We start from the raw sequence: 13,375 nt of genomic DNA on the forward strand, positions 1-13,375 counted from the left end.
TTCCTACAAATGTTCAAATCCTATACTCAAGAAAATGAGACTAGAAGATTAGTGTTCACAACATCTTGTGATCACAAAATCATAGCCCAGCGACTACGAAACGCCTTTTACAGAAAATTGCCGATCCAGTTTCGCAGCAAGCGTGGTGATTCAGGACAACTTCTGAACCCAAAAATGAAGGATTCTAGACGGTTTGGAGAAACAATGCTCCAGTTAAGAGCAGACAAAGTACTCCAACCAGAAGATATATAATGCCTTAAGATAACTCTACAAGCGAATGAAGTAGAGTTCGAATCAAAGGTATCATTAGAAGATGTCAAGAAAAGGATCAAAGAAAATTACAATGAAGATCCCTTGGCATGGTAGGACAGAAATCAACTCAAAGCTTGCCTTAAGATTAAGGAAGACAAAGAGTATGAATTTGTTCGTTGCAAGCCTATCCCAATTAATATCATTGATCAAAGGGATATGCAGATTATAATCAGAGAACATTTGGACCTTGGTTTAATCAAAGCAGGTATGTCACCATTTAGCAGTCCAGGTTTCTTGGTAAGAAATCATGGTGAGATAAAACGAGGAAAACCCAGATTAGTTATTAATTATCAAGAGATTAATAAGATTCTGGAGTTTGATGGGTATTTTATACCTAGTAAAGAATACTTGATTAGTTGCATAAGCAACGCCAAGATATTCTCAAAGTTCGAATGTAAGTCTGGATTTTACCAAATTCGGATGCAGGAAGAAAGCAAGAAATTCACAGCTTTCTCCACACCTCAAGGACATTATATATGGGAAGTATTGCCAATGGGATTGGCTAATTCACCACAGATATTTCAAAGGAAAATGGATAATCTTTTTAAAGATTATTTTAAATTTATGTTTGTTTATATTGACGATGTTTTAATAGCATCTAGAAATATGGATGAACATGTCAAACACTTGGAGATTTTCTCTAAGGTTTGTAAAAAAGAAGGACTGGTTTTATCCGAAAAGAAGGCAGTCATTGCAACAAGAAAGATTGAATTTCTCAGAATTGAAATCGATGAGTTAGGAATAATTCTGCAAGACTACATAGTCGAAAAGGTGCAGAATTTTCCAGAAAGTCTCAAAGACAAGAAACAACTTCAAAGTTTTTTAGGAGTTGTTAATTTTGCTGGATGTTTATTAAAAACCTAGCAAAACACAGGAAGGTGTTTAGTACATTATTGAAAAAAGATGTAAGATTTATATGGACAAAAGAACACACAGAAGGACTTGTCCAGTTGAAGAAGATTTGTAAAGATCTTCCAAAATGACGATTCCTCAAGATGAAGATGATCTGGTATTATACACAGATGCCAGTGATCATTGGTGGGCAGCAGTTCTTACTAAGCTCACACCTGATGGAGAACAACCATGCAGATGTTGCAGTGTGTTATTCTCAGATGCAGAAGCCATCAGATGGCATATTAACGAGAAGGAATTTTATGCAGTAAAAAGGGCTTTGAAAAATGGCCATTATTTTTACTTGCAAAGAAATTTACTTTGAAAGTTGATAACACACAGGTAAAAACTTTCTTAAGGAATAGAATTGAGTCTAAACCAGCGAAGGCTAGATTATTAAGATGGCAGGCACTATGTCAGAATTATATTTTTGATATTGTGATAATAAAATCTCATGAAAATATTCTTGCAGATTTTTTAACAAGAGATGGACAACGGTGATATCGATGCCATCATCAAGATACAGAGGCATTTGAGGGAACACCTTGAAATGCTTCAAAACGAGTTTAACAAGCTAGTCATAAACGCAGAAGTTGCGGGAAGACTACAACAAGCCGATAAGAGAGTTGTCTCTGATCGAATTACAGGATGTTTACAGGCTTATACTCAGTTATGGTCTGTGACATAAAGGCCTATCCTCCAAGGCATTGAGAAGCCATTGGTTTCCCAAATGAAAAGTTTTCGAGTACAGGACTCTATACCTGGAGCAGGGGATTCAAATACCCCTAGCACAAGTGTTAAGTCGGGATCATCTCCAGATGAGTCGGCTGAAACAAAAATTGAGACTCATGATCCTTATCTTGAGTCCTCAAGTCAACCCTTCACCTCTGGGATTGAAGAGGGAGAGATCAACCTTAGGCCTCGTACTGACAAAGGCAAATCTAAGGTTGGTACTAATGAAGTTGCAATTTTTCCATTTCAGGTTTATCAACAAAACTGGGAGAAATTAAAAACAAGAGTTGGCATTAACCCAGCTACCAATAGGTTGATGTTTCAGGGAAATATCCTAGGATATGGATGAAACCTAATTCATATCCCAAGGAGGTTAAAGCCTGGTATGAATTCGGGGCCCTTGCCTCAGTTTATACCACATCACCTAGCTTTTCGGAAATCTCACGATTACCTAAATGGATCCAGGAAGCTGTTCATGAAACTTGGGCGAATAACGATTATTTGTCCAGAGGAGACGTTTTGGAGCTATACTTTTTCAGTGCAGCACCAGAACCAGCAGGGAAAGGTTCACACGAAGCCTTTCATTTCATCAAGTTAAGGAGGCCAGATATAAATATTCAAAAATTCATCAAGGATCCTCCGACAGAAGAAACACCCCCGGTTGCTTCAATTACTGAAGACGATATTTCAACCAAAAGAGCATGGGGTTTATGGGTCTGTCTCACTGAGATAGACAAAGTCAAGTTTCCATTCAAGTTTTATCAAAATTCTTTGAACGGATCTTTCCTGTTAAATACAATGACAGGAAAAACCACAAGTTTTGCAGAAGAAATATTTGAAAAGAAAAAAATCTTCTGTGGAACAGCAAGCTGCCGGAAAGTAAAGAGACTCGTCGGAAATTCTGTAATATGGCACATGTAGGAAGATGGTTAGAAAACATCTGTCCTGAATGCCAGAATCAAAAGGAACCGAAGTTCGGTAAAAGTTTCAAACCAAGATCTGATCGGAAACATTTTACCGAAACAAGGACAAGCAGGGAAGGACCACCAGCACATTTTCATCGAGGATACAAAAAGCCAAAGATTCCTCGACAAAGTTGAAAGTGGGCATGTGATCATCCCACCAAGAAAAGAAGGACCACCATGTGAACAAACCATATGAGTGGAATTCAAGGACCACCAATAATCGGTGGTAAAAGATAAGGACCACCAATAATAGGTGGAAAAGGACAAAGGACATTGGATTCCTTATCTTTAAAGATAAGGGAAATCTAATAAACAGACAAGAAACTGGACCTAATTAAATCTATAAATAAGACCAAACGGGAACCAGTAAATCACACAAGACTTAAACCAAATTGAAAACAAAAATGTATTTTTCATATCTCAGAGTTTCCAGAAAAAGGATTAAGGAAACAAGAAAAGAGCTGAAAAATTTCAAAGGATTTCAGAAAAGGCTCGAAGAAACAGGAAGAGAGATGCAAGCTGATCTGATCCAGGTGCATATAAACTATTTATGCCGACAGATAAAGATTCAAGAAAGGACTGTTTCTAGATTAATGATTTAGAAGAAGACAAATCAAGGAAAGATGGAGGGACCATCTTAAGAGGACCACTCAATCACTACATGGTCCATAAGCAAGCTGTAAAGGCTTATCAAGATTTGGAATCCGGATTTCAAATCCGAAGAAGCCTTCTATAAATAAGACAGGAAGAAGGAAGTGAAGATTATCGAACATTTTCCTCATTTCTTTCAACAATAAATTGTAATATTTTCTCTTTCTAGTTTATGAGTTTTCAAGTTTCGGCTACTATTAGTAGCTAAACAAGTTCCTCCTCCTCTACAGGAGGTTTCAATGTATTAATAAATATTTGTGTTTGAATAAAGAGATCTTTGCTCTTAGCTCCTCTCATGTATTATTTTCAAAAATTTTATCTTATACTGTACACTCTAAGGTAGGAAACGAATTAGAGTTGTGCCAAGTACTGCTGAAGGAATCTGCATCGGTAACCATCGGTTGCGATCGCGTGGTTGGACTGTGAGGAGCAGTTCGTAAAATACGGTGGATATAACCCGGTGGTACTCCGCTCAAAAAGGTATAAGATTTAATTTATTTTACGGAAGCATGATGGACCATTATTTAAAAGAAAAATCAATTACTTAAAAAGGGGTTGAGGGGTATTTTGGGAAACTAGGTATTGGAAACAAAGTTTTGTAGATTCGGGTACTGATACGTAAGTTACCCAAACAAATTATCTAATATTTTATAAATAAAGAATTTTTCGGAAAAATTGGTTGATCGATTATTGTTTTAAGATGTCTATATTTCAATTTATTGAACTTGAATTTCAACTCTTATTTTTTTGGTATATGGTAGGGGTGATCAAATTTTTTATCAATCATCCGAACTGCTAGAACCGAATTGCATCATACCGTTTTTCTAATATTTTATAAAAAATGCGATTAAAAATTGTAGTCATAAACCGCACCGCATACGCAGTTTGATTATTTTTTTCCCAAGAACTGCACTAAACTGCACCGCTTAAACCGTTTGTCATAATATTTGACATATGATTATAATAATAGCAAAAACTTGTGTGAGACAGTCACACAGGTCATATTTTGTCAGAGGGGTCTCTTATTTGAGTTATCTATGAAAAATATTACTTTTTATGCTAAAAATATTATTTTTTATTGTGAATATCGGTAGGGTTGACCCGTCTCACAGATAAAGATTCGTGAGAGCGTCTCACAAGAGACCTACTCTATAATAATTTGTAAACAACATCTTCAATTAAAGAAGTCGTCATTTATTATATCTCAAATCTCTTCAAAATTATTACTCCTACAAAGAAAACTTATCTTATTTTTAATTATTCTTCACATTAGTATTTTACTAGAATATTTTTTTTTACCACAATATTTTGTTTGAAAGTAAAAAAAAGATAAAATAGTGTAAATGTCATTTTTGTTGTAAGTGTGTTGTGTTGTTAAATTATTAATTTAGTTTTAAATCTTAATTATTGTTTTATCTATTTTTATCTTTACATGATTTGAACTATATTTTATATTTGAAAAAACTATATTGTTGTTGTTTTAAAATAAATTAGAATACATGTTTTAATATTTTTCATTTTAAAAAACCGTAAATCAACCGCAATCGCCTGAAACCGCTCAAAATCGTAAGACTAATTCTACATAAAAAATCGCGATTATTTTTTTAAAATACTAACCGACCACATATGACAATCCGATTTGACTTTTTTTAAAAAAAAACCACAAAATCGCATCATGATCACACCCCTGGTGTATTGTATCAACTCAAGTCTCATTTTTTAAAATAAAAGATAAAAAATTTGTCAAGTTCTAAAAGAAATATTTATAAAAATAAAAATAATTTTTTTTAAAAATAAAAATTTACTCTTTTTTTTTACAGAAAATTTTGCAGTATTTTTTCAAAACTCCACCACACGTTAATTTCAAAAATTTAATTTTATAAAAAATTATTTATTAAAGAAAAAAACCAACTGTAGCTCAATATTGTACACGAAAGACTTGGGCTCGGCTGTTGTTTTGGCCGAATTATACCCAAAAAGAAAAAGAAAAAGAAAAAGAAAAAATCATAAACCTAAACCCTAATTCCCGAATTTGTTGGCTAAGATTGCGAAACTCTCTCGTTTTTTAGTGGAAAATCAATATTCTCATCTGCCCTCGTAAGAAATTTTATCGACTCCAATTCGCACGGTACATGCTTTTCTTTGTCTAAATTTAAGCTAAAAAGGTTAACGTTTAGCTGAGCACAGATTCGATGTAAATGCGAGTCATGTTTATCGTTCATCTTGATTTTTTCCCCAGTAAATCTCACATGGTTCTCGTGTATAACTAGCGTTTTATAATGGGGAAGAAGAAATCGAGGAAGACGGCGGAGAGTGACACAGATTTGGGATTTCCCATTGACATGGATAACGTAAATGCGCATGCTAGGCTCGTTCTTAAGATTTTTCATTTTTAAATCTGTGTTTTGAAATCTGCGGTATTTTTGTGCCATTTTAGGTTGGTAGTGATGATTTTTATCAGAATGGTGATCAACAATATCATGATGATGATAAGGATGTCGGTGACGAGGATGAATATGATGAAGAAGATGACGAGTTGGGTGACGATGATGACAGACGGAATGATGATGAAGATGTACAAAGAGGTGATGAAATTGAAGAGCTTGAGAAAGAGTACAGGGAACTCAAAAATGAGGAGCAGTGAGTGAATGATCCTTCTAGTCTTCTACTTTCTTTTTGTCTTTTGCATTCTATTCCATGATGTTGTAATCTCGTGGTAATTTTTTCTTAGGAGAAATAATTAAACAATTTTCGCATTTAGACTGGGTGCTTAACGGTGTTTGTTCCTGTCACTTAGAGTCATTTCGTTTGTGGTAACTGATAAATGTGCATGCTAACTAGTTGGGAGCCGGTTCTAGAGCATGTTGTGTTCCTTATTATCGTATTTTGGGCCTCAATACACGTGAAATATTGTACTATGGATTTAAGTCAAAGAAAAGTTCAAAGATAGATTTGAAATGTGTCATTTTTTTTCTTCTTTTTAAAAAATCCACATGTTTGTTTAGGATTCAAGTTACGTGAAGCTTTAACTGTTCCCTCTTTGAAATCTTACGTTCTCTAATTTTATATATCTCTAAAACTCCTAGCTTTTACAATCTGTTGTTGCAGTGTTGGTTATAATAGTAGTTGCGCATTAGTAGTTTTCTGTAGTTATCTATAGCATTTTGTTTCTATAGTTTTACCCAAAGGAAAATCTGTTCTAAGTTGTAATGTGAGTACTTGGGTTCTGGTAGCTTCAGCATTTTTTTGTTCCTTGATCACAAATTTGTTGTTGCATGTCATCAATGTGCCAATCAATATCGACACAATGAAAATGTCTTATGGATTGATGATTTCCAGTCCTGGCATTCTTGAGTATGTTTTTAGAATTCTAATCTTTATATTTCTCATTATATTCTAATTTACTGTATTTGATTACATTCAGAGATCTATTGAGGAATCTAAAGCGACAGAAAGATGAGGACCTTCAAAAAAGTCAGGCTGTAAAAAACCAAAGGGTATATAGCTCTTGTCACATTACATTTATATTTTTATTGTCAGTAGATAATTTATTTTATTGAAAAGTTACTCCTCAAATTTCTTTATTTTCTTTGTTAATATCCATCGAAATTGACTAGTTTACTTTGAGTTAAAATGTTTGTTTTGTTGATGGGTTTAATGAAACTGATACTATTTCCTTGTATAAATTCTTGATTGTTTTTATGTGATTTTCTCTGGTCAATAGTAATGCCATATGATTAATGAGATGTGAAATGTCTCAACTTATACATGACTGTGTGCCTTTTATTTTTGTTGTTTCCTTGGCCCTTGCTGGGCTTATCTTCTTTACATAGTTGTAAAAAGTGTGTGCCTTGAGCCTAGGCATAGCCAGGCGCACCCTACGCACTTGGGTAACCACCCAGGCGCAAACCTTGCAAGAGGCGAGCCCAGACGCACACCTCTTGCAAGGTGCAATGCTTGCTTGAGGTGAGAAAAAGCGCAAACCACCCAGACGCAAACTTTGCAAGAGGCGAGCCCAGGCGCATGCCTCTTGCAAGGTGCAAGGCTTGCTTGAGGCGAGAAAAAGCGCGCTTCTGTGAAAATTGTTTGTGAGCAATTTTTTTCTGTTAACATAACCCAAGAGCAATAAGATTAAGCCCATAACCTTTAAATTATTTTAGAAAACCTTTCATGCATGTATTGACATACTTTTATTCCATCAGAACTCTTAAGTGCAAAGCACTATCTTTCTCCTAATTTTAACTTGCAGTTCTCTTTGCAATTTCAACTACAGTGCTTCTATATTACTTCTTTAATTACTACAATGCTCTCTTATTTTGTTTTTTCATTTTTTTTAATTTTATAGGCACTTAAATATATGAGCAGCCGCTCTTTTTCTTTCTGTTTTTTTTACTGCAATTTAGTTCCAATACCTATCGAACTTTTCATCTAATGTTTTCTTTAAGAAGACAAAGAGGCTTAACGATTAGGTAATTGATTTTTTTAAAAAAATTACAATGTATATTTGTTAACGAATTTTTTATTTTAATTATTGTTTAATATTATGTTAAATCTATTTCTATGTATATAATTTTTAGTTAAATTCACCTTAAATATGTGAATTCTAACAATTTATGCTTAGTGCTCCTTACTTCGATAAGGCACATGTTTTGCCTTGCGCCTCAGGCTCCAGGACTCTTATTCGTCTTAGTGCGCCTTGCGCCTTAAATAATTATGCTTCTTTATGTGATTATACTGCTGTGCTGTGATCTTATGATGTCTCCTCTTGGGAAGGCTCTCTGGGACAAGACACTTGAATTCAGATTCTTGCTGCAAAAAGCATTCTCAAGTTCCAACAGGCTTCCACAGGTTCCAACTGGAATTTGACCCGTTTATTAATGATTAAATGAGATATAAGTGTATTAAAAGATATTTGCTAAAAAAATTGTTGTTTAAAGGAGCCAGTTAGATCCTTTTATTGTGATGCGGGTACCGAAGTGAGTGAAGCCTATTCAGATTTAGTTGATTCCTCCAAGAAGACCTTGGATTCTATATTGGAATTACAGCAGGTAAAATGGAAATTTTTTTCTGTGTCACATAAATGAAATCATGAATGTTTCTATTTTAGTTAATGAAATATCTTAGAGTTTGCACATATCTGCTGATTTCCTTTGTTTCTCCTTCACCATACTTAATTTTGCCAGGCACTGTTGAAGAACAATCCATCCATTGCACACTTTGTTGAAGGTATACATGTCCTCGTCTCATGGTAGTGAATTTGCATAATCCTAATTCAGCCCATTTTGTTGAAGATTTCTGTCATGGTTTAGCTTAAGTGCTTAACTTTTATAATCATTGTCAGTGCTTTTTTTGCCATTGTTGCCCCCTAGTACTATTTTATTATCAAAATATTGAGCCCGTACTAACAAATAAAGCAGAATTCGTCAACAATCTCCAGAAATAACACTGTGTTTCAAATTAACTTATTGTTTCATTGAGATTGTGAATGTTCATGCTTGAAAATATGATATTTGGTTTCAGATATCTCACGGCTTTGAATTTACCATTTACCCAGTTCCGCTAGGCACCACTGTGTCATTTTGTTTAATCTATAAAAGTTAAAACATGGTTTTACCATCAATATGTTTTCTCTCAAAAACATAATTGAAATGTTTTATCACTTTTGTTGGGTGCTGATACTATTGGTGGTTGGTTTGTTCACCAAAGCTAATTTGATGGCAGATTCCAACCAATTAGAAGCCTCCGGTTACTCCAACGGGGACATTGACGAAGAATGGTTGCAGATTTCTCAAATGCAATCAAGGTAGGCACTGTCATCACTTGGTAGGTTCATTATGGTTTAACTTTAAACACAATCATAATTGTTTAAGCTCTTCTTCATCCTAACATATCTGGAGCATGCATCTAAGATCGCTTTTTTTCTTATTCTTCTTGATTTATCCTTTATATTTGATTCTGCTGTATATTCTCTGAAGCTGTGGAGATGTTAAGTTTTATTTGAATTTCTTGTTTCAATAGGCAGCAGATAATAATTGATTCTGGATGCAGTTCTGTCTACTTTAGTATCAGTTTAGGTCTACAATTGCCCATCGATAAACATTAGCAAATTCATGATGATTTTGTTCATTTGGATTATTGTGTGTCAGTAACGGATATTGAGATCATAGTGGTTTATGATTTATACTTATCACAAATTTTCTTCTTGTAGAATTGCTTCTTTTAGAAATAAATCAATTGATAAATGGCAGCGGAAGACCCAGGTCACAACTGGTGCAGCTGCTATTAGAGATAAATTGCATGCCTTTAATCAGGTTCCATTAAGACTTTCAAGTTATTTTTATGACACGGTAGGCACAAGCTTAGATTATCCACAGTTGACTGTTTATGTTTCTACAGAGTATAAGTCAACAAGTGGCTGCTTATATGAGGGATCCAAGTAAAATGACTAAGGCGATGCAACAAAATAGATCGGCGGTTGTTGTGTTTGGAAATGTAGGTTTCCATTTGATTCTTATTGAATTCCACACTACTTTTAAACAGTTGTCTCAGAATGTCCATATGTTTTGGGTTGTTTATTTTATGTATTCTGATATTTTGTTTTTTGTTTCTCAATAGTTTCCAAATTCTACTGATGATAATGATGAGAAGGTACTTGCTTTTTTCTTGATACTGATTTGTTTAAAGTGGTTTTATTCTTTGTTTACGTTTGCACTTTTGTCTTTTTAAATTGTATGTAGCAAGTGGAAAATTTACAGTATATGTGGTGATGGGAGTCTATATTAGTTCTTTGCCAAATATTCGTTCTTTGCTGGCCATGTAGTTATAAAAAACTATGATGATATAATGAGTGAAGTGTTTTATCGATTGGTTGATAACTTGTGTGCAATATATACTGGTATATTTTAAAATTGAATAGTTTTCAATTTTATAGAGCTGGTCAGCTGGAGTTGTCCTTAGTATGTCCGCACTTTTGATTTTAGTTAGGTGCTATTCATCTCCCACGTAGTTGTGTAGAGTGCAAATGATACTGACATCTTATGTGGCGGTTGAAAAATCTTTGAATGAATCTCAACAAGGTGAAAAGTCAAGATATAAAGGCTAGAACTCCTAATCATCTGTGTAACATGTAAATTTGAGGTGAGGAAATCTCAGTGTTGGGAATTTTGCTGGTGTGATTATGCTGCACGGTTACATTCAGTTGTGCTTGGATTAATGAATTTCAAACCTTTTGATTTGCTTGGATGGACGAAATTGAAGGTTACATTTAGATTTATAGATTTTAAGTTAGAGATTTCAAATTTATAATAACGAATCCATTGGTTTGTTTGGGAGAATCCACTTGGAAACATATTTCAAAATCTCAAATATGTATTTTTTGAGTCATTATGGTGGATTTCAAATACATACCATGGAGTTTTTGCAAATCCTTACTTAAATTCAATTTTTCTATCTAAACGCAGCCGAAGTGTTTCATATCTGATCCATATCAAGTTATGCAATTTCATATACACCTAAGACAAGTGATATTTGAAATTCATCTCTTTAGTCCCTCCCCCAAATCAAATCAATCAATCCAAGTGCAACTCAATTCCCATCTCCTGCGGTGAAACCTGAAAAGGCCTTGTTTTTGGTTTGTTCATAGTTCCTTTTTTAAAGTGTGAGAGGTCAGGCATAGACTCCTATCAACATATTGAAAATGGGGAAACCAGTGTGGGAGGGGGGAAAGGTTACTTATTTGTAAAGTCAGACAAATCAAAAGAGATCAATTGAAAGGTTATTTTGTTGAATTTCTATCCCTTATTGGTGGTTGTCTTTGTCACCATTGGTAGCTGAACATGTGAAACTTTTGTAGGAGACAGACGCCGATGGTGACCCTGAACTTTTGGACGACTCTGAATTATATCAGCAATTACTGAAAGAGTTCTTCGAGACAATTGATCCATCATCATCTGGTAAGATGTTTTGGATGTAATATATTTCCTTTTATGCTGAGAACTTCTGGTTTAAATTCTCATCTCAAATGCATCATTTCTAGTTTAAATGACAATATCAGCCTGTTTGGTTTGTAGTCAGTCGGAGAAGGGGTATTTTGCAGGTTTTCTATACTCTGTAGTTTCTGTTCAATATTTCTGTTTTTGCTGCGGACTGTCTAGTTTAAATCCTTGCCTCAAATACATCATTGCTAGTTGCATGACAATGTTTGTGAATGTGGTTTTATGTTTGTCGCTAAAGAAGCTGATAATTGCAGTCAATTATTGTCAATTTTGCTGCTGATGGTTGATAGTGACATCCTTTTGAACACCCTTTTTGCATCAAGCTTAGACACCTCTCAAGGTAGATATATGGGAGGGATCTTTAATGTCTGTGGTATAAGGGAGAGGGATCTTTAATGTCTGTGGTTCAACCTTTCTGTTGTAGGTTATACCTTTCTTCCAATTGGCAAAATATTTTAGGTTTTCATCCAAAATCTAAATCCTTTGGCAATAATATTTGTACTCGTCTCCACGAGGTTTAATTTGATCAACTGTTCTTTTTATGTTTCAATGTTTGGCCACTTCAACCCTTAAATATAAAACACCTACACCACACCTTTCCTTCTTCAAAACAGCTAACTGATTCACCAATGCAGATTCTGTTAATATCTGGTTGCATCCCATAACCAGACCTTTAATTTGTTTAGTGGGAAAGTGTCCCTGCAGATTTTTCATGTACTAGTATTTTTTAGCATATTTTCTGTGCCAACTGAGAAAACCATGTCCAAAATCTATTTTGATTATTTGCCAGAGGCGGCCTTCTATGCTATGAAAAGATTGCAGAAGAAGAAGAGAAAAATCGTTGATCGTCGTGCCTCGAAGAGTCGCAAGATCAGGTACGTGCATTGTTGTTGGCAGGGCTCTCCTTTCACCCCAAGCTACGGCTATATCTGTGAAATCTCCAATATTTAATGGATTGGCAGGTATCATGTTCATGAAAAGATAGTCAATTTTATGGCACCTCAACGGATGGATCTCCCTCCCATGGCCCCTAAACTATTTGAAAATTTGTTCGACCTTAAAAGCAAGAAACCTGCCTCAGTGGCTTAGGTACCTTAAACCGAAATCATGCAAGAAACGTGAAAGTGCAAATCTGTGTCCCTCTACCACTCAATTCTTTATGTAGAAAACACATCACAGGATTCAAGGAAGCACGGAGACGAGGATGGTTGAGTCCGAGTGGTGAATGTGAGGATTTTGTATCCCTGAACTGTTGATTTTACTTGTTTACAAATTTGCTTCCATGAGTTATTGTTTCTTAGACTTAGAGCACACGCTTGAATCGCTTGATGGCGCTTTTGATTGAACAAGGACTTCAAATTTGTTATCTAATCCTATTTTCTTGTATTGTATTTTAAATTCCTCGAATTTGAAATTCTTCCCTTTATTTTTAAGATTGTTTATAATTAGCATGTTTCTGCATAGCTGGTGGTGGTATAGCACGAGAGAGACCAACAGCCGAAAATATGGTTATGAAATTTAAATAATGTTTAAAGACATTTGAACAACATAATATTTATGTAGGAGTATTTATCAATTTAAACATATCAAAACATCATAAATAAATTCAGATAAATTCACTTATATTAATGTCATATTTGTTGTGAAAAAGTAAAAATTTATGGTAAAAAGTAAAAATCTCAAATTCTCAAAATTTACCAAACTACACACTTTATAATATTTTTCTCTCTACTCAATTGTGATTTTCTTCACAAATGAGAGATCTATTTATAGGAAATCTTTACAAATAATCAAAAAATAAAATACATCATTACCTACATCATCACACAC

At 34.4% G+C, this 13,375-nt stretch overlaps 1 protein-coding gene across 4 annotated transcripts; it reads left to right on the plus strand.

The window, feature by feature from the left end:
• Positions 1–5,516: 5,516 nt before the first annotated feature.
• Positions 5,517–12,993, plus strand: LOC142553700 (uncharacterized). Of its 4 annotated transcripts, none has more exons than XM_075664144.1 (14): positions 5,517–5,679; positions 5,822–5,902; positions 5,989–6,191; positions 6,976–7,048; positions 8,325–8,399; positions 8,489–8,599; positions 8,735–8,777; positions 9,273–9,354; positions 9,760–9,862; positions 9,948–10,043; positions 10,167–10,199; positions 11,404–11,503; positions 12,336–12,420; positions 12,508–12,993. In XM_075664144.1, exons 2-14 carry the CDS (start codon positions 5,831–5,833, stop codon positions 12,632–12,634), a joined length of 1,203 nt encoding a protein of 400 aa, XP_075520259.1. In that variant the 5' UTR covers positions 5,517–5,679; positions 5,822–5,830; the 3' UTR covers positions 12,635–12,993. The 4 variants fall into 4 exon arrangements, with proteins under 4 accessions (XP_075520259.1, XP_075520262.1, XP_075520260.1 ...); XM_075664145.1 differs by having other exon boundaries at positions 5,521–5,679; positions 5,791–5,902; XM_075664146.1 differs by lacking the exon at positions 5,517–5,679 and adding an exon at positions 5,698–5,716.
• The last annotated feature ends 382 nt before the right edge of the window (positions 12,994–13,375 follow it).

This window comes from Primulina tabacum, chromosome 8 (genome assembly GCF_025594145.1).
Source record: "Primulina tabacum isolate GXHZ01 chromosome 8, ASM2559414v2, whole genome shotgun sequence".
In the NCBI taxonomy this organism is placed as follows: domain Eukaryota; kingdom Viridiplantae; phylum Streptophyta; class Magnoliopsida; order Lamiales; family Gesneriaceae; genus Primulina; species Primulina tabacum.

What these genes read in the sequence shown, in the direction of transcription:
- LOC142553700 (XM_075664144.1), top strand. Translation starts at nt 5,831, where the DNA reads ATGGGGAAGAAGAAATCGAGGAAGACGGCGGAGAGTGACACAGATTTG. An exon ending in TTCCCATTGACATGGATAAC is followed by an intron (nt 5,903 to 5,988) that starts GTAAATGCGCAT and finishes GTGCCATTTTAG; the next exon opens with GTTGGTAGTGATGATTTTTA. An exon ending in CTGATGATAATGATGAGAAG is followed by an intron (nt 10,200 to 11,403) that starts GTACTTGCTTTT and finishes AAACTTTTGTAG; the next exon opens with GAGACAGACGCCGATGGTGA.